The sequence below is a fragment of the Crassostrea angulata genome, chromosome 10 (assembly GCF_025612915.1).
Source record: "Crassostrea angulata isolate pt1a10 chromosome 10, ASM2561291v2, whole genome shotgun sequence".
Taxonomy (NCBI): Eukaryota; Metazoa; Mollusca; class Bivalvia; order Ostreida; family Ostreidae; genus Magallana; species Magallana angulata.
In genome coordinates, this window is record NC_069120.1 from 46,904,750 (window position 1) to 46,927,142 (window position 22,393).

Consider the following 22,393-nt stretch of genomic DNA (forward strand, 5'->3'; position numbering starts at 1 on the left):
AGGAGCGCATCGAATCGAGGATACAATTTAAATCAGATTGGAACAGCAAGGAACGGGATATACTAAAGAATTGTTTTATTTTTGTTGTGATTTTTTTTATATGCTACAGTTATGCTACTTTACACAGTTAATAGATTGTCTCATGCCGCAAGTTCTTATCATCAATATATAATGTAATTAGTGAATAATTGATTCTTGATTTGCAATGTAAGCACATGTATTGACCAATCATAGTGCAACATTGATATATCGCATTTTTTTAACATGGTTTAAATATTTTTTGAATTTTAAATTGCATTGGTATACATTTAATCCTGCACGCATATCCGAATTTTTAAAGCATGTTTTATAAATTGCTTTTTCCTTTAGCCTTGAGAGTTCGTGGATAAAACTGATTGTTAAATGTCCCACTATGATGTAGGGACAATATCATTTTCGTTTTGAATTTTTGTCTGTCTCAATAGAACTAGAATTCCATGTATTCAAGCTATCGTATTTTGCAGTGAAGAATTTTACAAAATTCTCATAATAGCGTTAAAGGTCTGCATTTGTCCTTGATGAAGATAAAATTAATGAATATGGATATTTAAACCATACTTCGACACTTGTTATACAGTCTACACTTGGATGGATACTAACCTTTTTTAATTAACGGTAGAGCACATGTTTTATAATAAACATGGTTGTACGTGGGACATGAAAATGTTTATTTCGTATCTCAACTAAGTTTAGTATGAAATGAGCCACACATTTTCTGATATTTTATGTATATTGATATATTTTTATGTATATTAAAAATACCCTTAAGTTAAAGTTTTAACATCTTCCAAAAATTGTAAAGCTTGGTTATCCGAATGTGTAGTTACAAAGTTTCAAATGGAAATTTTTTTAAATAGACTTTATTTAAGCTATAAAGTATAAAAATATTCAAATACTTTATTATTAGAATAATTCACTTTTTAAATAAACAAACTAGATATATAAAGTAAATTTTGTATCATCAAAAACTAAGAGGAATTTTCTTCATAAATAACATTTAACAACAAGCTTGGTATACAATTTAAAAAAAAAACCGTAACATGATGCGGAATAATGCTGCGCTTTTTGTGGCGTCCTCGAAATTGTTTATACAGGTGTACACTTTTGATTTAGCCAATGAAATAGCGCTTTACATAGATTAATTAGAGATGCTAAAATGAATCTAGCACGGAAAGACGACCTTCACACATCTATTCTTAACAGATCTTACGAAAGTGTCATTTCTGATACAACAAAGAACATAACAACAAAATCCTTTATTTCAATATCTTTTCATGAATTTAAGTGTTTAAGTTTTTATTCATTAATTTCTTCTTCGAAAACACCATTAACCGGGGTGATGCCATTTGTATTACTTTTCGGCATTTTCCCATGTCTCTTCAACAGTGTCTCAAAAATGTTTAATATTGTAGATTTAGGAGTCAGTCCGATTCTAAAGAATGCAAGGTTTCCATTGTCGATATCACGGCAGTCTACGACGGTGGATATGGCATTCTCTCTTGATGGTCCATCACATAAGATGCCATCACACTGAAAAAAAGATTAAATACAAATGTGAAAAAGATGGAAAGATATGATAAGATGAAGATCGCTATGACTGTACTGTTTGCAATGTTTGTATTTTTGTACGAACATTTTGCAACCCAAGTTTTGCCAAGACTTGGGCGTGGTGGGTGGTGTCTCCCTCTCCAGTGGGATTTGCTGAAGTCACAGCTACAGGACCACATTGATCTATTAAATGGCATGTTATAGTACTGTCTGGGATTCGCATCGCAATGCTATCTGGACGACCCAAGTACTTTTCAGATTCGCCCAATCCAAGAGATTTCACCCAGTCACCTGTTTATTAACAAGTGAACATTATGTACAAGCCTTTTTTCCAAGGGTTAAGCGGCTAGCATGTTAGTATTTCGAAGTACCTCTTTTTAAAACAGCTGATACATTGGACGGCCATATTTCATGGAGAAAGTCCCAGAGAAGAGAACTAAACTCGTTTTTTGCAGCTTCTATTTGTCGAAAGTTCGATATCCATAGGGACATAGGACGATCTTCTGCCTGTTTTTTAGACTTGTAGGCTCGCTTAAATAGTAATGTTATATGTTTTATATTTATTAAGTCATATCTCATTCTTGTTGATTAATACCAAAAAACAATAATTTCATATGTATTTTATACGCCGTATATTTTTCAGTATCTCACTACATCAAGATTTATACTTTTTATGACATTACGTCACAAGATGAGGATCAAGGTTATTGTTAAGTTGTTTGTGTCAATCCTTTTGGTTGAATAGCATCGTATCTCAATGATTTTAGTAACAAAGTTGTTAACTGCAGATCACGAATTCGAATCTGATTGGAGTACCCGATCTATTTAGGTCTTGTATATCATGCTTATGCTTTATAATATAGTAATTTTTTGTGGATGTAAGAAACTATTTCAAGGTGTAGTGAACTACTTTAATGCAGAAAAAATTACATTAGTTCTTACAACAACCTATATGACACCCCTACCTTTACAGCTTCTGGTTGGTTACAACACGCTACTAGAATATAAACGGTGTCGGATGGAATTCCACATATGCCACCAGTTTTAAGTTTCTCTATTAAAAATTAAACAAAGTATAACATTATTTTAACCATAGAAAATTTAATGTACATGTACAAAAATCAAAGGTAAAATAACTACTGCAACATTAGTAGAAAATTTACCAGCTATTTTCCTTACACCACTTGCCCTCCTTGCAGGTGCCCATAACATCTGGTCCTTGTACTTTTGGATCTTATTGATCTCTTTTAGAGGCCTTCCAAAAGGGATTATTTCTTTGCCGTAGGTCATTTTAATAATGGACGACAGAAAAGCATATACAAACGAAATAGAAAGGGCAGTGCCAAATATCCGTTCAATCATGAATCCATCATTGATCCCTAACACTTGCAAAAGTGTTGCTAGCAACATCAGATCAAAACACAGAAATATGCTTGTCCAAATTTTGTTAACATTTATAGAAATACCAGCAAAAAGTAGACCTATCAATAAAAAGCTACATATGCCTACACCCAAAGACATACCTAGATCAGTTTTGAAAAGACCAAGCGACCGTAAACCTCCCCATATTAACCAAAAGGAAGCAAAAATTAAAAAAGAAGAACTTTCAAATGTTTGTCCCCGCGAAAAACATATAAAACCAACAACAAACTGGAGGCAGCATCCGTACGTTATAATCCAGGGCAAAGAGAGAAACGAATTTTCTTGAGGAACCCAGACAAACGCTAGAACGGTAACAACATTTGCAAGATATCCTAGACTCTCTGATTCAGCATACTTAGAAAAGCCTAACACTGTGTTTGTTTCAAACAAGTTTTCAGAAATGGTGTTTACTCCAACTCTATTTTTCATAAATTTTTTGTTGGCAAACATCTTTGAAAGTATTTTCTCCAGCCCGTTTTGTCCTACAGGAAAATTAATTTTGAATGAAAAGGATTTACATAAATAGGATACATATCCATAAACATTCAGAATAAAAGATAACCAAGCGAAGGTTGAAACGGCAATCTTCGCGTTATTGTCAAAGTTTAAGGTCAGAATCAAGATGGAAAGCAAGAAATATTGAAATGAAAGCAAGATTTCAGTTTGAACGAATACAACAGCTACAGATAAAACAATAAAAGATACTGGGATTGAAACAGCAGGAGAGAAAATGTCTAAATATTGTTTTAAGAGTTCCACGTACATGCTCCCACCCACTGAAGTCCAAAATAGACCATCTATTATTGAGCAAGTAGATACTGTAATGTCGCCCCATCTTAGTCCAGAAAGCCCGTGAAAAAGAAGAAATAAGCCAGAAGAAAGGGGCCAAACAAAACCTGTGGTGGAGCTCTCGGTTACTGCTAAACTATTCAAGATCCAGGGTGACAGGCTGAGAGCATTTAGAGCGTATCTTATAACTCGTTTGTTTTGAAAATCAAGTTCCTCTAAGTTATTTATATTTTTTGTGAAGGAATGGAAAAATGTTCTCGCGCTAATGTAAGACGTTATGAAGGCCAGCGATAAGAAAGTAACACTACGTCCTTTTAAATTTGTCCACATATTGGTAATAAAACAAGCAGAAGACAACAATGATAAACTCATAAACACAACGTGATCTTTCTGATGGTTGAACAGGAGCAAAAGAAAGGAGAAAATTGCAAATAAAACTATAAGAACTCCGTGACCAGGAAGTAATACTTCCATCTGCTTGAAAGTTTCTTCTGAGATATTTTGTGATAACATAGGAGTGATTTCCTTGGATATATCTGACATTCCCATAGCTGACCAGAATGCACAGGTAATAAAAACTACAGAGGATGTGAGAGCGACATCCTTGGACGGTAAGGTGACAACTGAAAAAAAAAATATCGAGTAAAACGTTAGCACCTGCTGCGCAAAAATTCCTGTTTGTTGAAGGTAAAATAAATAAGAATTGTTTTTTTTTCAAGAATTTACTCTAGTGCTTAAAGATATATTGAACCTAGAATTGAAATAATTAAAACGAAAATAAGATGATTTTGGGGAGGAGGAGGGTAAAATACCACAAACACGAATAAACAAGTAGTTAGTATTTTATATCTCTAACAGTGTATGTAAAACAAATAAAAATGAAAATTTAATTACATACCACTTATAGCTGAAAGAACAGCTAATACTACGGTCACTATTCCTAAGACCAAAGGTTTCAGTAAGTATAATCCCGTTATTTCTAAAGCTATGTAGTCTATCGTTTGTAACACATAGGCTATACTCAAAGAGAGCAATGAAAAAACAATGCTCGACATGATTAATGTTTTATTGAACTGTCTGAGCGTATATTCTGTGATGTAGATTTAATAGTTCTGAAGTTGAGGGGCGGAGCAAAATTTTATTGTACAAATACATTTTATAACACGAAATTGCACATTTAAATTTCCAGTGATGATTATTTTTTCTGCTCTTCCTAGTAGCCTTCTTGCGATTCGTTGGTCAAAGAATTTATATAAATAGGTATGATGCACTCCATTTGTTTGGAATTACTTAACTGAAGCAGAATCGAGTATAAAGATATTATTGAAAGAAATGTTGATTGGTGAATAGAGAAAGTTACTATCGCATATGGAGAAAGGGAAAGCTACGAGCGGGCGCTCTGAGCCTTTTCCAGGCATCTTGTACTCAGAACCAGGAGCTTTAGGCCTAGTATGCAACATAATTGCGGCATTCATTGCTGCTGTCAACAACATACAAGGAGATGAAAGAGGAACTAAATTAACGGCGATTGTGACCGGTAATTATTATTTAGAGGTGTTAATTGATATTTTTTTAAATCAAAATCAGATAGAATTGTACACTTTGTTACAAATTAGAGTGTTTTGGTTTGTTTAAGTGACATCCTAAATACAATAAATATATGTATATTGAAGTTATCTCTGTTTGTGATTCATTTTTGGAAAAATAATAAAAAACAATTTAAGATGCTGAACAAAGACTTTAAATATTGATTAAACAATGAACAGAAAAAAATAGATAAGGAATTTATACTTTTTGAAATTTTGATTTATTTGGCAGACCTAAAAATCAACTAAATCTCGCATAAGCCTCGTATTGTTTTGTAGGACTCCATTTAATTCTGGTCGGCGGATTTCTTCAGATTACAGCTGGAATTATGAGTTTTCGAAAAAATGACCATCTCGTGGCTACCTCCTTAACTGTATTTGCCACACTTTGGGCATTTCAAGGCGGGGCAATTATTCTATCGAAACTCATATACAGTGATGTAACAAAATCAGTTCTTCCGGTGTACATTGCTTTCGTTACAATTGCGTTTTCGTTATTTATTTGTTCAATATTTGTAAACTTCATAGTCCCTCCTGTATTGGTTGCTATGGCACTGACTCTGACATTTGAGTCGATAGGACTCTTTTTCACCTGGGGTAAGAAGACAGCTGTTGCTTTTGAGTTTTTGATAGTTCTGACTGCTATGTATGCTGTAACGGTTATGAAAACAAAAGGCATCAGTCAGCGCTACATATTACCAGGTTTCGGTAACGCACCAATTGACCCCCTTCTAATAAAGAGAAACGCAAGCAGAACGAATAAAAAGGAAAAACGAAAGAATACAAAATATGCTGAACCTATGGGTATGGGTTACATGGGAAGTATCATTCCCGTTTCTGTTGTTTGTTTTCACGGGCTTGGGTATGTTGATGACATGACGGTGCCCATCTTAGCTGTTAGTTGTGGTGCACTGCTGCAAATAATTGCCAGTTATTACTCTTTTCTTCGAGGTGATCTCTTGTACTCCGTACAATTTTTAACACATTTCCTATTCTGGACCTCAAAATCGCTGGTCTATCAATTTTCTGGCAGTGCTGATAGTTTTTCTTCATATGCCAACTTTTATGGTTCATGGGGTTTAGTTTTGGTTTTGGCTTTTTTCACAATATGTTCATCAACGCAATCAATCGCCGTGTTTCTTTATAACTGCTTATTAACAGTAACTTCTATTTTGTCAATGGAACATATTCCTTTGTCAATTCAAAACTATACATTTGGGTTGTCTGCAATTTTGATATGGTTATTCACTGTTTATCTTTCGACCGCTCATCTTCTGAATGCATGCGCAGAGAAGCCCGTTTTACCGCTTGGGTCAGAAATTACCACCGAGGAGCGCCTCTTTGGCTGTTGCTTAACGAAAAAGTAAGAATAATAAAATGTTCAAACTTTTATTTTCCCAATTTAAGATGATACATGTATATAATCGCTTTGCACAAATACTTGTATATTCATTTTTCATATGTTTCAGTAATGCAAAGGAAAGTCGGTCCATGACAGACGAAGACATAGACAATGAAAGAAGAGATCAAACGATCAATGTGCTGTTGTTCCTTTGTAACATGGTAGCCTCATTTGCCCTATCGCCATTCGAAATATCTAATCGAATGATGTCATTGCCATTTCTATTGACAGCTGGAATCTTTGGAAATTTATTGGTGGCACGTTTTTCGTACGTCCTGCAGAGTCTCTCGCGATGCTTCATTGCTTTGTCTTGTTGTTTTCTTTGGACATCATGGTCACTGTACATCTTTGATGGTAAACTTAATGTATATTAACCGCGTGTAAATTGTATGTTGATCAAGTTGTATTAGTGTTCCATTCGATTTTTAACCAAAATTCCAATGAACAAATGACTTTATAATTAAAAGTGCCTGCTTTTGTCTTTGAAGCTACAGGGATTGCCATCAGCAGTTCTCTGGCCATTATTAGCGTCGGACTGTGTGTGCTCTCTCTATTGTTGTCCATCACAATGGCCAAGATTTTAACAGTGTTAGAATTAGCCATTCTTCTTCACTCCATCTCTTTTACAACACACATGTTTAACGCTGATACCAAATACTTCCCCATGGTTTCATCCATTTTTCTAGGTAAGTTTCCAGTCGTTTTACAAGTCCGATTATATATGTAATTATATCAGTTTTATAATGCATAATGAATTCAAATCTTTTCCTCGATTCTTACAGGTCTGGTTGGCATATATGGGTTCATCTTATACACTGTGAAGGGGCTATTGGACAAGACTTTGCTTCCAGAGGGCAAACCTTTGATAAAGGTAAATCATGAGTTTTGTTTGTGTACCATTAGTTAGTGTTTCACGATTAAGAAAAAATAAACAATCAACCAAAACGTTTTGCGATGTCTGTGAAAATTTCAAATTTTTCCTACTGGTTTTCTTAAAGATGAGGACACCAATCACGTCATCTTTACCTTGCCCCACCTTCCGGTCACGAATTGCTAGTGATCTATTTAAAGCTGCCAAGGTACTTGAAAAGGGTGAGGTTATTTGTGTTCCCACTGACACAGTGTATGCTTTAGCTGGATCCTGTAGCAAACCGGATTCTATCTCCAAAATCTATCACATTAAAGGGAGACCGCCAGAGAAGCCGATATGCCTTTGCATATCTAACCTGCAGCAACTCAGAGTAGCTAATCCACCTTTTAGGTAACACTTATCATACAACAGATGTACTACTTCTACTACTTAAACAATTTTTGCCAAAAATCCTTCTATTTGTTTAAACTTTGAAACAGATTTAAGCACGTAATGTTTTGCCTAAAACACTTCTAAAATGTTGATGGTTGAAGACTTTTGTCTAAATATTTAAAGTCTTAATATATATTTTACGCTGAAGTACGTCATTTGAATTCTAGTCCATTGTTATGGAGATTCATGGACAAGTGTTACCCTGGAGGCATTACTTGTGTCGTTAAAAAGGGTCCTTGGCTACAAAATCTTGGAGTAGGCGAGGCAGCAGACTTCGTGGGAACAAAAGAAAGCGTGGCAATCCGGGTACCTGACAGTTCCGTTCTCTCATACCTTGTTAGCATCACTGGCCCTTTAGCCATCACGTCAGCCAATCCCAGCGGGGAGCCTGACAGCACACACCACAATACTGTCCTCGATACACTAGGTATAAATAAAACATTCAATTTGCTGTAGAGTACCCCACTCTAATGTAATCATACTTTGAAAATCCGTTAACGGTCATGATTGATCTTGTATAGTTGTTTATTTGGTTTTACTAGTCATTTTGTTTGTCACAGTAGATGCTGAATGCGGAAGGTTTTTCCTCATTGCTCCATCTTACATTCTTCAAATGTTCCAATTTAGATTTTTTTAAGTCATAAAACCCGAGCTTAATAATTTAATTCTTGTATTAGACGTGAAGCCTAGAACTTAAAATTTATGTAAACTAAAGTTTGTATGCAAAGTTAAATGTTTCTCTTTTTTAATTGTGTTGTGCATAAAAGTGGAAAAAAAACAATACCAGTAAATAGCTTAACACAAATACTTGTACAACTATATGTATACCTATAACGATCTTCTTTATACACTATTTATAACTTTAGAAATTATTTGTATCAATATAATGTTAAATAAACAATAGGATGGCCCATCATTACCTCTAGTGCTAACACGTGTACTTTGTGGGTGTTTTAGGAGGGAAGCTAGCAGGGGTTGTATGTGATGACGAGTCCAATGAGACAGTAGCGTCCACAGTAGTCAACTGTATGAAGATTGACGAAGGTAAACAAATGCCACATTGTTTCCTTGTACCCTTTTCCTATTATTTAAGAGGTCTCGATGACCATTGCCATTTTTATGCTATATTGATCTCCTTAAGAAGAAGAGCTCTATAAGAAAATATAGGAAAACACCTTTTGAAAAAATAAAATGCATGGTTTTTTTCTTCACTTACTAATGGGTTTGAGATCAACAAATCATATGCTAAAATTTCACGTAGATCTGATGGTCAATTTGCTGACCATCAAGCCTCCTTAAAATATGATCACATTGTACACAGCCAATAATTATGAATTATATCTACTTAGAGAATTATTTGATCTTTTGTAGGTTGTGTAGTAAATTGTGTACTACATTTAAATACATAATATTTGTCATGATCAATGAATTAAACTTTGAAGTATTTGCAAGCCCTAGATTCATATTTTCGTATGCTGTATTTCAGAAATATTTCTATTTTGTATTGCAGGGCTAATTTCGTATTTTCGAGTCGGGTGTGTACCGAAGGACATCGTCGATAATTTGTTTGATGAAGTAAAAAAAGAACAGTCTGATCAGATAAACTATATTACAACGCAACAACCTTTTAGAACATTAAAGTGAAACTTCATTTCCGAAGAGAAAATATAATATTAAAAAACTCCTACTTTATTTTTCTATTGCTTTTATTTGTTGCAACAATATGAGTATAAAAAATAAATTATTTATGATTTTTTAAAATTGATGTTATTCTCCGGATAAATTTATTAATAACTGGTTGTTTTAAAAATCGTATAATTATAGCTCTATACATACATCAAAGATGCCTCAAGCAACGAAGCAATAAAAATGACCATACAAACATTACTTTATAATGATTTTTTGTGGCTATGCCTGTATATGCCACGGCTGCTAACAATAAGAGAGGTAGGCATCAATTATTGTATTGAGCAATGCATTGCATTATTGTTGGGCATCCGCAACAAGCAAGAATAATGAGTCCTGTGCACAGATGCTCACATGCTTGATCACATAGTATATATTAAAACGCATATACAAAGTCAGATAGGAAACAGGTGCACTACTGGTGAGCCAAATAGACGCCATGAGACTATGCCAAAGCACAGGCTGCGCCACCAGTCGGGAAATCCTCCAACCGTTAAGCTTGGGTCAATTAAATGTAAAACTAATATATCGGAAAATTTTATAATGAAGTTAACGTATTGTTCGAAAACCAAAGGGCGCTTTTGCCACAATAGAAATAAAACAAATGAATTACCTGGTCTTATCATGTTACCAAGACAATACAACAAAATAGTACTAAGTGTGTCATTACAACAGCATAGACCCTTAACAGTCTATGAGTTAATAATATATCTTTTGTGGGTTATAAAATGTGCAAATATAAAATGAAATGTAGAGTTTTGAATGACTTTGCATCATATACAAGTTATGGTTTAGTAAGTTTCATGAAAAGTGCACTTACACAGTTATATATGAGAATAAAGTCAGCAAAAAGCGTTATGTTTTATTTTGAAATTATTAATACATTGAATGAAAAATTGTAATTGTACGTTAAATTATATTTGTCTAAAGGTGACGAGGCCTTTGGATTATTGAACTTACTGATATCCCCCTTACACACACCTACAAGAGAAATTTCCTGTTGCATATGATTGTACTAGCTATGAATTAATGTACAAATCTAAATATGTATGTGTATTTTTGAAGAAATTGTAACAAACTGGTTTTTGTCATATTTACTTTGTCAGTGAGAGCTTATAACCTGAAATGTACTTGTATACTATTTTTCCTAAAATATTTTTTAAAGAAAAATATGACTCTAAAGGTGACCAAACCTTTAGATTATTAAACTGGTAGGGGAACTCTCTGACTTATATCCCCCTATACACACATCTACCAAAGAAATTTACTAGCTGATGTTGCATGTACTAGCTATTTTATGTAAAAAGATATATATTTTTGGCACATTGCCCTTTATTATGTACAATTATATGATGCCTGAGCAGTCAATAGACCAGAATATTTTTCCCAAAAGGGCAGGGAACCGCTTAGTGTAAATTATCATTACCTATAGTAGGACTAGGGCATAAGAAGAAAAAAAAACAAAAAGAAGAGACGTCCCAAAATTCTAAACTTTTATATGGGCGTGAGGTGAAATACTTTACCCAGAGGAAACGGAAACGGGGTAATATAAAACCATGAAATCAGTTTTTTTTAACTTATTTTGGCAGTATCATTTATTCATGTTGAATGACATTCCAGCTGTTTCTTGGATATTCATATCTTAAGAAAGCATCCAATCACGGGTTGATATTTAATAGTTTGTCGTAATTGTCGACATCCATAAAAAGGGACGCAACTCTTCAGTCCTGTGTATAGTTAGAGATTTCTATGAGGTTGTGGTCAGGGTCTCGGAAGTACACCGATTTGATTGGTCCAGTGGCACCCGTTCTATCCACAGGACCTTCGGTAATTTCCACATTATTTTCCTATTTAAAACAAAAGAAACAAATATATGTAAGTTTAAAATGTATTCTGAAGTACGCTAGAAATTATTATTATAATAGTCATTTAGGGTATCCTGTCAGAATCACTTTTTGCAATTTGGTCGCAAAATACGTAATTCATGTAAATAACCAGGTTTTCCCGGAAAATAAAATAGTTTAAAAAAGTTTTAAAAAGCCCGGAAATGTCAGATATTTTGGACCAAACGAAAAAATGATTCTCAATTTTCTTCGATAAATAGGGCTACAGCATAAATGAGAAATGAGAAATTTGACCAGCGCTTTCGCCATGTTAACTCCCTTCTTAAAGGTCAGCGAGTATATTAATTAAATCACATTATTGTTAATGTATATTTCTTCTTGAAATTGTGTATGTAGATAAGATATATTGCTGATGATGACCGTTGGGTAGTTTCATTTATAGATGATGTTTCATACTTTGCATAGCAATGCCTCGTACTTCGAAAACACGAAACAAAGAGCGATTTGGAATATCCCCAAAAAAATGTATTCTTAACTACCCGCCCCAAAATCATAAGGAAAAAAGATTTACCTCTAAATGTTTAATAACAGAATTCAAATTTTCCCGCGTGATAAAACAAACGTCTGCTGAGCCGGGGGTCGGTAGGTGAGCTTTTGGCTCAAATTCTTTTCCATGTTCGTGGATGTTGATCTTCTGGGAGCCGAAAGTTAAAGCTTTTCTGTTGCCCTTTATCATTAGGAAAAAGACGATTTAAATGATAATAATACATGGTCTTATTTATTGAATTAAACAATGAACAAATACTCTTCCTATTGAGTATTCTAGAATGCCAAAAAACCTTGAAGGTTGTGACTTCCATTCCCAGCACCTTCGAGTAGAAATCGCATGTTTTGTTGATATCCTTGACTGTTATAACAAAATGGTCGAGGTTGTCAATCTTAAATCCACTGTATTGCCTCAAAGAGGCACTGCAAGCTAACGTCTAAACCAAAATTTAAGAACAATTCACTAGATTAAAATTTCAGATTTCAGATAAGTAACATAAAAACTGTTTATATGAACGTTTTTCCATACGCACTTAGATAATATTTACATTACTAACCATCCTGTATGTCTGGAAACTATATACTGATTACCATATAAGATTCAGATTAAATGACAATACACCAGATTAAATTATTGGAGATCTCCATGTTGTTGTTTATTCATGGTCACGTTTTATTCTCTCTCTCTCTCTCTCTCTGTTTCTCGTAAGTGGTGAACAATAGAGAGGTTTAACAGACCAACGGGTACGCGTACTTGTAGGTGTAGGATACAAGTTAGAACTACGCCGAATGAACATACGTGTAAATTGCAAAGTACTTGTAAGGTCGAACTTGTAGCCTCTGTTTCATTGTTCGCTATTTATTTTAACAAATATATTTACTTTTCTTAAGCCTGAATATTTAATGCGAATACTGATATCAACAAACATAAATTTTCATAAAAATATAATATGTTATCTCTACATCGAAATCATGCAATGGCTCTGTTATTTTATTCAACTATGATAAATTAAAATATTATTTATAAACAATGATGCATTAAAAAAATTAACACATGCAGAATTATCAGTTTTCGACTGTGTCGAAAATTCTCAGATTAATTAGTAGGAGAGGATATCTAGAATTACATTAAACATTTACACGTACAGGTACACGTTACAATTGCTAAACACGAAAAGTTATGTGAACTGGTACGCTACGTGTAGAAGTTCGTCATACCACAAACTGATGATATGATGCACATATTTTCCTTTCTACACGTTGGTTTGCTAAACCTCTCAATTATTAGTAAATAGAGAGGTTTAGCAGACCAACGTGTACGTGTACTTGTACGTGTAGGTTACAAGTTAGAACTACGCGTACCAGCTCAATTACTTTTCTTGTTAAGCAGTTGTAACGTGTACCTGTACGTGTAAATGTTTGTATGTAATTATAGATATCCTCTCCTACTATATGCATATTTTTATTTATCGCAAATTAATAAGATAACGGAGACATTGCATGATTTGGAGGAAGATATGCGTGAAATAAAACGCCAATGACATATTAAACTTTGATGAAAATTTAGATTTGCAGATATCAGTATTCGCATTAAATATTCAGTCTTAAGAAAAGTTAACATATTTATTAATATAGCCAACAAGGAAACAGAGGCTACAGGTTCGACCTTACGGGTTCTTTGCAATTTACAGGTAAGGTGATTTAACCATGCATCGGACACATACCTTGGATCGGACAACTTTGTTAATAAATATACAAATAAATGTGCATGCCCTCATGTGTTGTTTCGTATATTCCTGAATTAGAACAAATGAACTTTATCATAATTAAGAATTTGACAGTCACATTGTCAAAGAAATAGCAATATAGGCATCATAAAATGACATCAAATACGCCATTATTGAAAATTTAGTTACGAAGATTTTACACTAAAGCATTATTTGAATGTTGTGCGTTTGATTGTGAATTAGTGAAAATGCACTCTCTGCGTAAAATAATTAAACAGGAGTAAGTTATGAAACAAAATTTGATTAAAATAAGTCCAAGAAATTTGAACAATTAATGTCAAGGTCATTATTGCACCATATGTTCATTTCACCAATGGATCGGACACAAATTAACCATGTATCGGACAATTTTCACTGCATGATTTCTTCTAATAATATGGAGATTATGTACCCATTCCTTGTGATATACTTTAAATGTGAAGTAAAATAAAAATTTCAAAAATAATAGATACAAACATTTTCCCCAGACCATTTAGAAATCGAGTTTTACGGATACAGTCCTTTTAGTCCTAAGTTCCTGTAGGAGCTGGCACGATAAAGAACCTCTTATGATAAATATTCCTTTAAACAGAAGTACTAGTCTAAATTCTTATACATAGATTTGAGGATTTACATTAAAAGAAATCTGAATAGCAATTGAATAAATTAATTTTTCCGAACCTTTGTATTTTTGCATTAAAACCAGAAAATGTTGTTATTTTTAATCTCTACTGTACTGCTATAACTGTCCGATGCTTGGTAAATATTGTCCGATCCATGGTGAAATAGTTCAACACTTCATTAATTTGCTTTATTTTCTACAGTTTTAACAATTTCACAATTTTTTCTCCAATAATTAAGCAAGGGGAAAACCTGTAACTTTTTAAAACAAGTTTTCTTTATATTTGGACGATATTTGATGCGTGAACAAAGGGAAAAATCCAAAGGTGTCCGATGCATGGTGAAATCACCCTATGTTCATTCGGGTACATGTACATACGTGTAGAAATTTGTCATTACACAAACTGATGACGTGATGCACATATTTCCTTTCTACGCGTACACGTACGCTTACACGTTGGTTTGCTAAACCTCTCTATTATCTCATGAATTTTTTGGCATGAAAATATTTGTAGACTATTCCTAAATCAGTTTACCAAGTCCAAAACACTGCAACTTGTGCGCAATAATGAATATATCAAAATGGAGGAGATCATACTTAATTTGGTTTGTGGCTGTTAATATAGTTATGTACTTACATCTACCGAGTTAATTTTTCTTACTTTTTACGATCAATTTATTAAAAGAAAGGTGTAAATATAAACAATTAAATGTTTTCTTTGATGATTCATGCATGTTATGGATGTAGCGATCATTGTAGAAAAAAAATAACATAACGCGGGTTATGTTTTCTGCAATGTCGCCACCTCCATATTCCGCATAAATCACCAAAAGTTTAAATGACACCTACTGCTTTCCATAGCTTTAGTATCATAAACTACAAAGAGAAAGTGAAAAATAAATGTGATCCTTTCCTGAAAGGGAATGCAAACTACCTGTCTCAATGAAATATATATAACAATGTATCTATGAAATATCTATCATTTATGTACATACCTTGCAAAAAGAATTTGTCGCTGATCTGAAAATTGGAGTCAGTAGATTCATGACTGCTGCGATTCAAACCCGGAAGTTATATACCGGTGGATATCCTATTAATTCTTCAAGTGTCTCGTTCAAGTTCTGCCTTATCAGTTATTAAAAATTTCTACGAAAAAGAAAAAACGCCCTAACTATCAAATTAAATTGGTCTACTATATCTCGGGGGCTATCCTCACAATGTCAGGGGTCAGGCTGAGCCCACTCGTGGTCGTGGATTCAGGACCCCTGACATTGTGAGGATGCTCGAGGGCAAGCTATGTCAGTCAAATTCCGATTTAAAGTATAATTATGCACATGCTAGTTTTATAGTAACAATTGGCTTCAAATAAATTATTCACACACTTTATTAATGATAACACATATCAGTTCAAAATGGACGCAAGGTTAATAATTATTTGTGTTCCGTAAATTGTGCGTTTGGAATGTGAGGAGCTGTCAAGCTCTACGGCATGTCATCTTGATCTGAATGGTTAGATACCGTACTATAACACTAGTAGATGAATCAAAAACGCTTGTCGTCAGTTCGTGCTTTATGTTACTTGTTTTGCGAAGAACTAATTTTGAGTAAGCTTCAAAAGTATCGTGAAAATTGATTAAACACAATTTCACAACATCAACACAATAAATCATACAATATAGGTACTGGAATGAACAAGAAAGCATTGATTTTTCAAGTTGCAAAAGTTTTTTATTTTTTAATATTTTATGGCCTTTATATTGGCGGAGGTTTATTTTGCTGTTGATGAATCGGTCAAATTGCATTTAAAATATGCGTAGCATAATGATTGATAAAGCTGGTCCGAATTTATAAATATATAATAACGCACAGCATATAATTCAATTTTACATATATGTATACATGTAGTGTTATAAATAGGTATTGAAAGTTTGTAATTGAAATGATAAATGATAAACAAATCAAAAAAATAAAAAGGAAAAAAAAACAAAAAACAACCCCCCCCCCCCAAACCAAACGAACAAACAAAACCAACCCCCAAAACAAACCCATTTACATCGACCTAATATTACACAGTTTAAAGTCAATGCATGTATTATGAATTGATGCTAAAAAGAAAAGGCCTCACGAATATCATATAGTCAACTGAAGTAATTTTTTTCTTTGTAGAAAATATTCTAATGCTATAGAAATAATCTTTTCAATTGCGCGGGTATGTTAAGGCAACTTATGGAATTTTGAAGGATGAAAAAAACCGGGAAACTTTACTGTGACGTCATAATGATATGCACCGATGTAGTCTGGTTGGAAAGAAATCATTGAATAAATAAATATGTAAATAATTTAATAATGTGTTGACATTGATCGGGTTAATCACATATGTATTATTCGATCTACAATTAAATAATATATAATTTTTACGAGTTTACATACATTCAATGCACAACATCATTTAACCAGCTGTTGCGATGCGCATGCTCAGTGCGAGATCACTGTCGTTTTAAAGCTTGTCCCCGATGATAACATGTGCTAGACTTGGGAAAGAAGCGACGTAAAAAAACGGTGCGTAGGAGAAAGCAGGCAATGTCATGCGTCTAAACAAGTTGAAAAGGTAAGAAACGATAAAGCTATATATGTTTTGAAATGTTTTAAGAGGTTAAGACATCCATATTAATGTATTCTTTGTAATTTATTGCCGTATTGTAGCAAAGGACATGGCATGGCATGGCTTCCAATATACTTCAAATAAACAAAGCCTCGTGATTGATGTTTTTTAATTTCTGTGTTAAATTTGAATAGATTGCATATTTCATGTGAATGTGTGATAACTTCATGATCGTACATCAACTGATAAATGCATAAGTAAAACAATTCGTTAGCTTTGGTATATGCATACTGTATTCCGTGAAAAAAAAGTTTAATAGACAGATAGAAATCCAATGGATTATCTTTTCACGAACATGTCAGGCCCAAAAATAGTATTGTCGAGCAATGTTCAGTTGATAAAAGGTGCTGCGAATATAATGAAAGTTATAATGAATTAATTAATATTATATACATTGCCCCATGCATCTCTGTAAACAGTCAGGGGTGTGACTGAAATCCATTATATTGAAAAATAACTAATTATTGCCATTTTCACTAACTACATATTATACACATCTTTTAAATTTTGTAAATATGATTGGTTTTTATAATACTTCCATTCCCAAGTTAATTCTTCCAACCTATTTGCTTCATAGTACCAATAACATGGCTGGCATGGTCCCAGGTGTAGAGAAACATCTTGACAGTTGAAACCAAAATAGATAGTCAATTGGTTGAATACTTTCTAATATATCATTAAAGTAACACAATTTTAATGGAAATTTAATGTATGACTTGACAATAACTTCTTCCGCTTCACTAATTACTGTGAAACTAAAGTGAAAGTAAGCAGTTAAAATCAACAACTACATATTTTGTTTTGTTACCTAGTAGTAAAGGTAAAAAAAACCCTTTTTTAGTAATGGAGGGTTAGTATAATTTGGTCTCCTTAATTATATTTGCATGTTTATATTCCTAAGTAAAGCATTCCGACAAAATAATTCATGTTGCGAGGGGATGCTCGTCTTACCGGTGCCCTTCTTTTAAAACATAGAGTAACCTCTGAAAAATGAATCATTTTTTTTATCAAATTAGTAAGTCTGTAAGTTATAAGAAATAACAATAATCAGTTATTTTTCATTATGATGGATTTCAGTCACACCTCTGACTGGCAAAGTTACTCTCTTGAGAAGATGACAAGCCCTACATCCACTTTCTTCGCAAGCCCTCATATTTTGATTCTGGAAAACGTGTAAATGTCGGAACTTAAGATGGCCTACTCTTCGACCGATGTTTTGACTCCAGTTGACTCCAGTTTCCTTGAATTTTCGTAACAGATCTATTATTCCTGCTGTCAATCCCTGTACCGCTGTCAAATTATTTTCTCAACTTCTACTTGTTTACACTTGTACAACATGCGATAACAGCAGTAATATTGCCATAGTAAATAGATTCACGACTGAAAAAATGGGGTAAAATTTTTTCCTCTGTACATGATGTATATCAGGCATCCCCTACTTTTGATAAAATTTGGGCTGAAAAGAAAGCGTGTGTTATACACAAGACTTTACAATAAATTTTATTTAAAATAAGGCTCTGATAAGTTTTTATCACAAAGTATCACAACAATACTTATGACCTTTGCATCATAAGGTAACAACCACATGCATTCCATTGCATGATTTTAAGTCGGTGACTCAAAGATTCAAAATATCCTTTCTATTCCATACATTTGCATCATTTTCCTAATTAATAATGTTTTGATTAATATATAGATAATCGTGTACGTCATGTACTTTCTATTTCAACCAAGGCAATTCAATCCAAAACAATAAGAACGTTATCATATCTTTATTTTATAGCTAGTTTGTAGTAAAAATAGTACCTGTATAATACCATCATGTGTAAATTATACTTATTATGCATACATGTACATTAATACAAATTCAAAACCCCAAATCCAAATGCATGATGGGTATGTTTAGGAAAGGGAACCTTTAGATTTTGTGTCCTGATTGATTGGGTTTATTCAACCTACACATTATTCATTTATGCATATATTATGAACAAAACAAACATCAGAAAGATCATTGAAAATGTGCATAGGACTATCTTATTTGCCAAAACATTTTTGAAGTCTTACTTTAGTTATAAAGAATGTCGTAATATAAAAACACCTGCTTGAACTTCAAAGCGGGGGGGGGGTTCTTAAAAATGGGCAAGATGATGCAGTACCCTTGTATTTAGAGTTGGTATTGAAAAGTTACTTTAATTTTCCATGAAAATATGGTTTAATTGACTGGGTTAACTACTGCAATGTCTGTTATTATACAAATACTCAGCAAAACTCTTGTTTAAAAGTGTACATAAAATTTGATATGAAATGCTAATGAGACCAAGCAGCTTTAAACATCATCAACATCTATAATTTGTTTGCTAAAAATACATTCCCCAATGCTGCATCAATAATTCTGCATACAATATGTGCTGTTTTCTTACTGTGTTGTTTTCATTTAACACATTGTCTTTTAACTCTCTATGTTTTTTGCTAATTTGAATTTGCACTTTTGCCAAGCATCGGTCATAAGCTTTTTGGAATGATTTGTCACTCTTCATCAGTCTTCTATATTTTTTGAACTCTTGTGTCTCTGCAGAATCTCCAAGCAGAGTGGAGATAATGTCCTCTGTGTTTGGCTTGGAGGCTACAGGAAAAGAAAATAATCTAATACAAGTACAGGTAAGCTATATAAATCCTAGTAATATAGCAATAGGTTTTCTGGAGAATCACAGAAAAAAAAGTTAGGTTTAAAAATCAGTATGGTTTACAACTATAATGTTGTTCTACAGCCTATATGTCTTTTAAAAACTAAGAAAGTAAAACTTCATCTCTTGAGCAGAAATTCTTGAATTAACAATGATTAAGAATTAAAAAGTTTCCGTACAGGGTTTACATTTTTTAGGCTGAAATGTATTCTTGTTTGCATTCTCATCTGCATTCACAAACAACTTTCTTTTGCATCCTTTTTTAAGATTATCTTGACCTGAGGATAAAAGTAATCAGGTGATAGGTGCATGTAAAGATATACATATACTATATATTCAATACTGCAACTTCAAGCATATATATGACTTCATTGAAGATAAGAGAATATAATATTTGTATGTTCGGTTGCCATGACAAATGAATACAACATTAAAACCATTGTGGCATTATTATATAAGACCAATGACAACATAGTGCATTCATTGGGTTGTAGTACTTGGGAGATCTGTTATTTAATCAGAGATAATTAGAAAATTTAATGAGTATACTTATTTCCTTTTGAAAAGTAAACAGTCATTATACCTGTATCCAAGCAGGTCTCTTTGATACTTGTGAAGGTGGACACTGTAGTCTTGCAAATATCATGAGTATCTATATGAAATAACAAAACCAAAAAATTAAAAAAACCAAATTTACACTCATAAATAACATAAACACTTCATCTCGAGAAGTAATAAATTCTCTATTTTTGATGCTTATTGTCTTGTCATTTAGTTTTGTAAATCATTAAAAAATTCATACCATCAGGGTTAGCCAAGGTCAAATGCTCCTGGAATAGGGTTGGATTGCTATTATCCCGGTTGCTATGGACACCTAGAAAAAAAAGCGGGGAACTAGTGTTGATAATCAATTACCGCCAAATATTGTCATTATAAAAATTTGATAAAAACTCTAGAAAAAAATCATACCATCAGGGTTAGCTAAGTTCAAACGCTCCTGGAATGGGGTGGGATTGTCATTATCCCGGTCGCTATGGACACCTAGAAAAAAAAGGGATAGCTAGTGTTGATTATCAATTACTGCCAAATATTGTCATTACGGTATAAAAATTTGATAAAAACTCTAGAAAAGAATCATACCATCAGGGTTAGCCAAGGTCAAACGCTCCTGGAATGGGGTGGGATTGTCATTATCACGGTCGATATGGACACCTAGGAAAAAAAGCGGGGAACTAGTGTTGATAATCAATTACCCCCAAATATTATCATAATAAAAATTTGATAAAAACTCTAGAAAAAAATCATACCATCAGGGTTTGCAGAGGTCAAACGCTCCTGGAATGGGGTGGGATTGTCATTATCCCGGTCGCTATGGACACCTAGAAAAAAAAGGGATAGCTAGTGTTGATTATCAATTACTGCCAAATATTGTCATTACGGTATAAAAATTTGATAAAAACTCTAGAAAAAATTCATACCATCAGGGTTAGCCAAGGTCAAACGCTCCTGGAATGGGGTGGGATTGTCATTATCACGGTCGATATGGACACCTAGAAAAAAAGCGGGGAACTAGTGTTGATAATCAATTACCGCCAAATATTGTCATTATAAAAATTTGATAAAAATTCTAGAAAAAAATCATACCATCAGGGTTTGCCAAGGTCAAACGCTCCTGGAATGGGGTGGGATTGTCATTATCCCAGTCGCTATGGACACCTAGCAAAAAAAAAAGGGATAGCTATTGTTGATTATCAATTACCGCCAAATATTGCCATCATAAAAATTTGATAAAAACTCTAGAAAAAATTCATACCATCAGGGTTTGCCATGGTCAAACGCTCCTGGAATGGGGTGAGATTGTCATCATCCCGGTCATTTTGGACACCTAGAAATAAAAGGGATAGCTAGTGTTGATAATCAATTACCGCCAAATATTGTCATTATAAAAATTTGATAAAAACTCTAGAAAAAATTCATACCATCAGGGTTAGCCAAGGTCAAACGCTCCTGCAATAGGGTGGGATTGCTATTATCCCGGTTGCTATGGACACCTAGAAAAAAAAGCGTGGAACTAGTGTTGATAATTAATTACCGCCAAATATTGTCATAAAAATTTGATAAAAACTCTAGAAAAAATTCATACCATCAGGGTTAGCCAAGGTCATACGCTCCTGGAATGGGGTGGGATTGTCATTATCACGGTCGCTATGGACACCTAGCCAAAAAAAAATGGATAGCTAGTGTTGATTATCAATTACCGCCAAATATTGTCATTACGGTATAAAAATTTGATAAAATCTCTAGAAAAAAATCATACCATCAGGGTTTGCCAAGGTCAAACGCTCCTGGAATGGGGTGGGATTGTCATTATCCCGGTCGCTATGGACACCTATCAAAAAAAAAAAGGGATAGCTATTGTTGATTATCAATTACCGCCAAATATTGCCATCATAAACATTTGATAAAAACTCTAGAAAAAATTCATACCATCAGG

The 22,393-nt window shown here is 33.5% G+C and overlaps 3 protein-coding genes across 7 annotated transcripts; 1 reads left to right on the forward strand and 2 right to left on the reverse strand.

The window, feature by feature from the left end:
* Nucleotides 1-1,280: 1,280 nt before the first annotated feature.
* Nucleotides 1,281-4,997, reverse strand: LOC128166732 (uncharacterized). Of its 3 annotated transcripts, XM_052832061.1 has the most exons (6): nucleotides 4,697-4,997; nucleotides 2,751-4,421; nucleotides 2,553-2,641; nucleotides 1,959-2,118; nucleotides 1,673-1,878; nucleotides 1,281-1,569 (listed from the first exon to the last, which is right to left on the reverse strand). In XM_052832061.1, the coding sequence occupies exons 1-6, from the start codon at nucleotides 4,851-4,853 to the stop codon at nucleotides 1,336-1,338; spliced, it is 2,517 nt and encodes an 838-aa protein (XP_052688021.1). In that variant the 5' UTR covers nucleotides 4,854-4,997; the 3' UTR covers nucleotides 1,281-1,335. The 3 variants fall into 3 exon arrangements, with proteins under 3 accessions (XP_052688021.1, XP_052688022.1, XP_052688023.1); XM_052832063.1 differs by lacking the exon at nucleotides 1,673-1,878 and having other exon boundaries at nucleotides 1,433-1,569; XM_052832062.1 differs by lacking the exons at nucleotides 1,673-1,878; nucleotides 1,959-2,118.
* Nucleotides 4,998-5,018: 21 nt separating this feature from the next.
* LOC128166731 (uncharacterized) lies at nucleotides 5,019-9,782 on the forward strand. Of its 2 annotated transcripts, none has more exons than XM_052832059.1 (9): nucleotides 5,019-5,335; nucleotides 5,664-6,747; nucleotides 6,854-7,140; nucleotides 7,275-7,472; nucleotides 7,569-7,657; nucleotides 7,785-8,047; nucleotides 8,257-8,516; nucleotides 9,047-9,133; nucleotides 9,600-9,782. In XM_052832059.1, the coding sequence occupies exons 1-9, from the start codon at nucleotides 5,167-5,169 to the stop codon at nucleotides 9,731-9,733; spliced, it is 2,571 nt and encodes an 856-aa protein (XP_052688019.1). In that variant the 5' UTR covers nucleotides 5,019-5,166; the 3' UTR covers nucleotides 9,734-9,782. The 2 variants fall into 2 exon arrangements, with proteins under 2 accessions (XP_052688019.1, XP_052688020.1); XM_052832060.1 differs by having other exon boundaries at nucleotides 6,675-6,747.
* A 1,559-nt stretch (nucleotides 9,783-11,341) lies between these two features.
* LOC128166734 (glyoxalase domain-containing protein 5-like) lies at nucleotides 11,342-15,739 on the reverse strand. Of its 2 annotated transcripts, XM_052832064.1 has the most exons (5): nucleotides 15,549-15,739; nucleotides 15,403-15,429; nucleotides 12,459-12,602; nucleotides 12,191-12,346; nucleotides 11,342-11,622 (listed from the first exon to the last, which is right to left on the reverse strand). In XM_052832064.1, exons 1-5 carry the CDS (start codon nucleotides 15,597-15,599, stop codon nucleotides 11,497-11,499), a joined length of 504 nt encoding a protein of 167 aa, XP_052688024.1. In that variant the 5' UTR covers nucleotides 15,600-15,739; the 3' UTR covers nucleotides 11,342-11,496. The 2 variants fall into 2 exon arrangements, with proteins under 2 accessions (XP_052688024.1, XP_052688025.1); XM_052832065.1 differs by lacking the exon at nucleotides 15,403-15,429 and having other exon boundaries at nucleotides 15,549-15,722.
* Between the last annotated feature and the right edge of the window lie 6,654 nt (nucleotides 15,740-22,393).

Excerpts from the sequence above, each read along its gene's own strand:
- LOC128166732 (XM_052832061.1), bottom strand. The coding sequence starts at position 4,853 with ATGTCGAGCATTGTTTTTTCATTGCTCTCTTTGAGTATAGCCTATGTG. Across the intron at positions 1,879-1,958 it reads ATCAGCTGTTTTAAAAAGAG|GTGACTGGGTGAAATCTCTT; the intron begins GTACTTCGAAAT and ends GTTAATAAACAG. Across the intron at positions 1,570-1,672 it reads CAAAACTTGGGTTGCAAAAT|TGTGATGGCATCTTATGTGA; the intron begins GTTCGTACAAAA and ends TCTTTTTTTCAG.
- LOC128166734 (XM_052832064.1), bottom strand. The coding sequence starts at position 15,599 with ATGAATCTACTGACTCCAATTTTCAGATCAGCGACAAATTCTTTTTGC. Across the intron at positions 15,430-15,548 it reads CGACAAATTCTTTTTGCAAG|TTTATGATACTAAAGCTATG; the intron begins GTATGTACATAA and ends TTCTCTTTGTAG. Across the intron at positions 12,347-12,458 it reads TGGAAGTCACAACCTTCAAG|GGCAACAGAAAAGCTTTAAC; the intron begins GTTTTTTGGCAT and ends CTAATGATAAAG.
- LOC128166731 (XM_052832059.1), top strand. The coding sequence starts at position 5,167 with ATGGAGAAAGGGAAAGCTACGAGCGGGCGCTCTGAGCCTTTTCCAGGC. Across the intron at positions 6,748-6,853 it reads GGCTGTTGCTTAACGAAAAA|TAATGCAAAGGAAAGTCGGT; the intron begins GTAAGAATAATA and ends CATATGTTTCAG. Across the intron at positions 8,048-8,256 it reads GTAGCTAATCCACCTTTTAG|TCCATTGTTATGGAGATTCA; the intron begins GTAACACTTATC and ends TTTGAATTCTAG.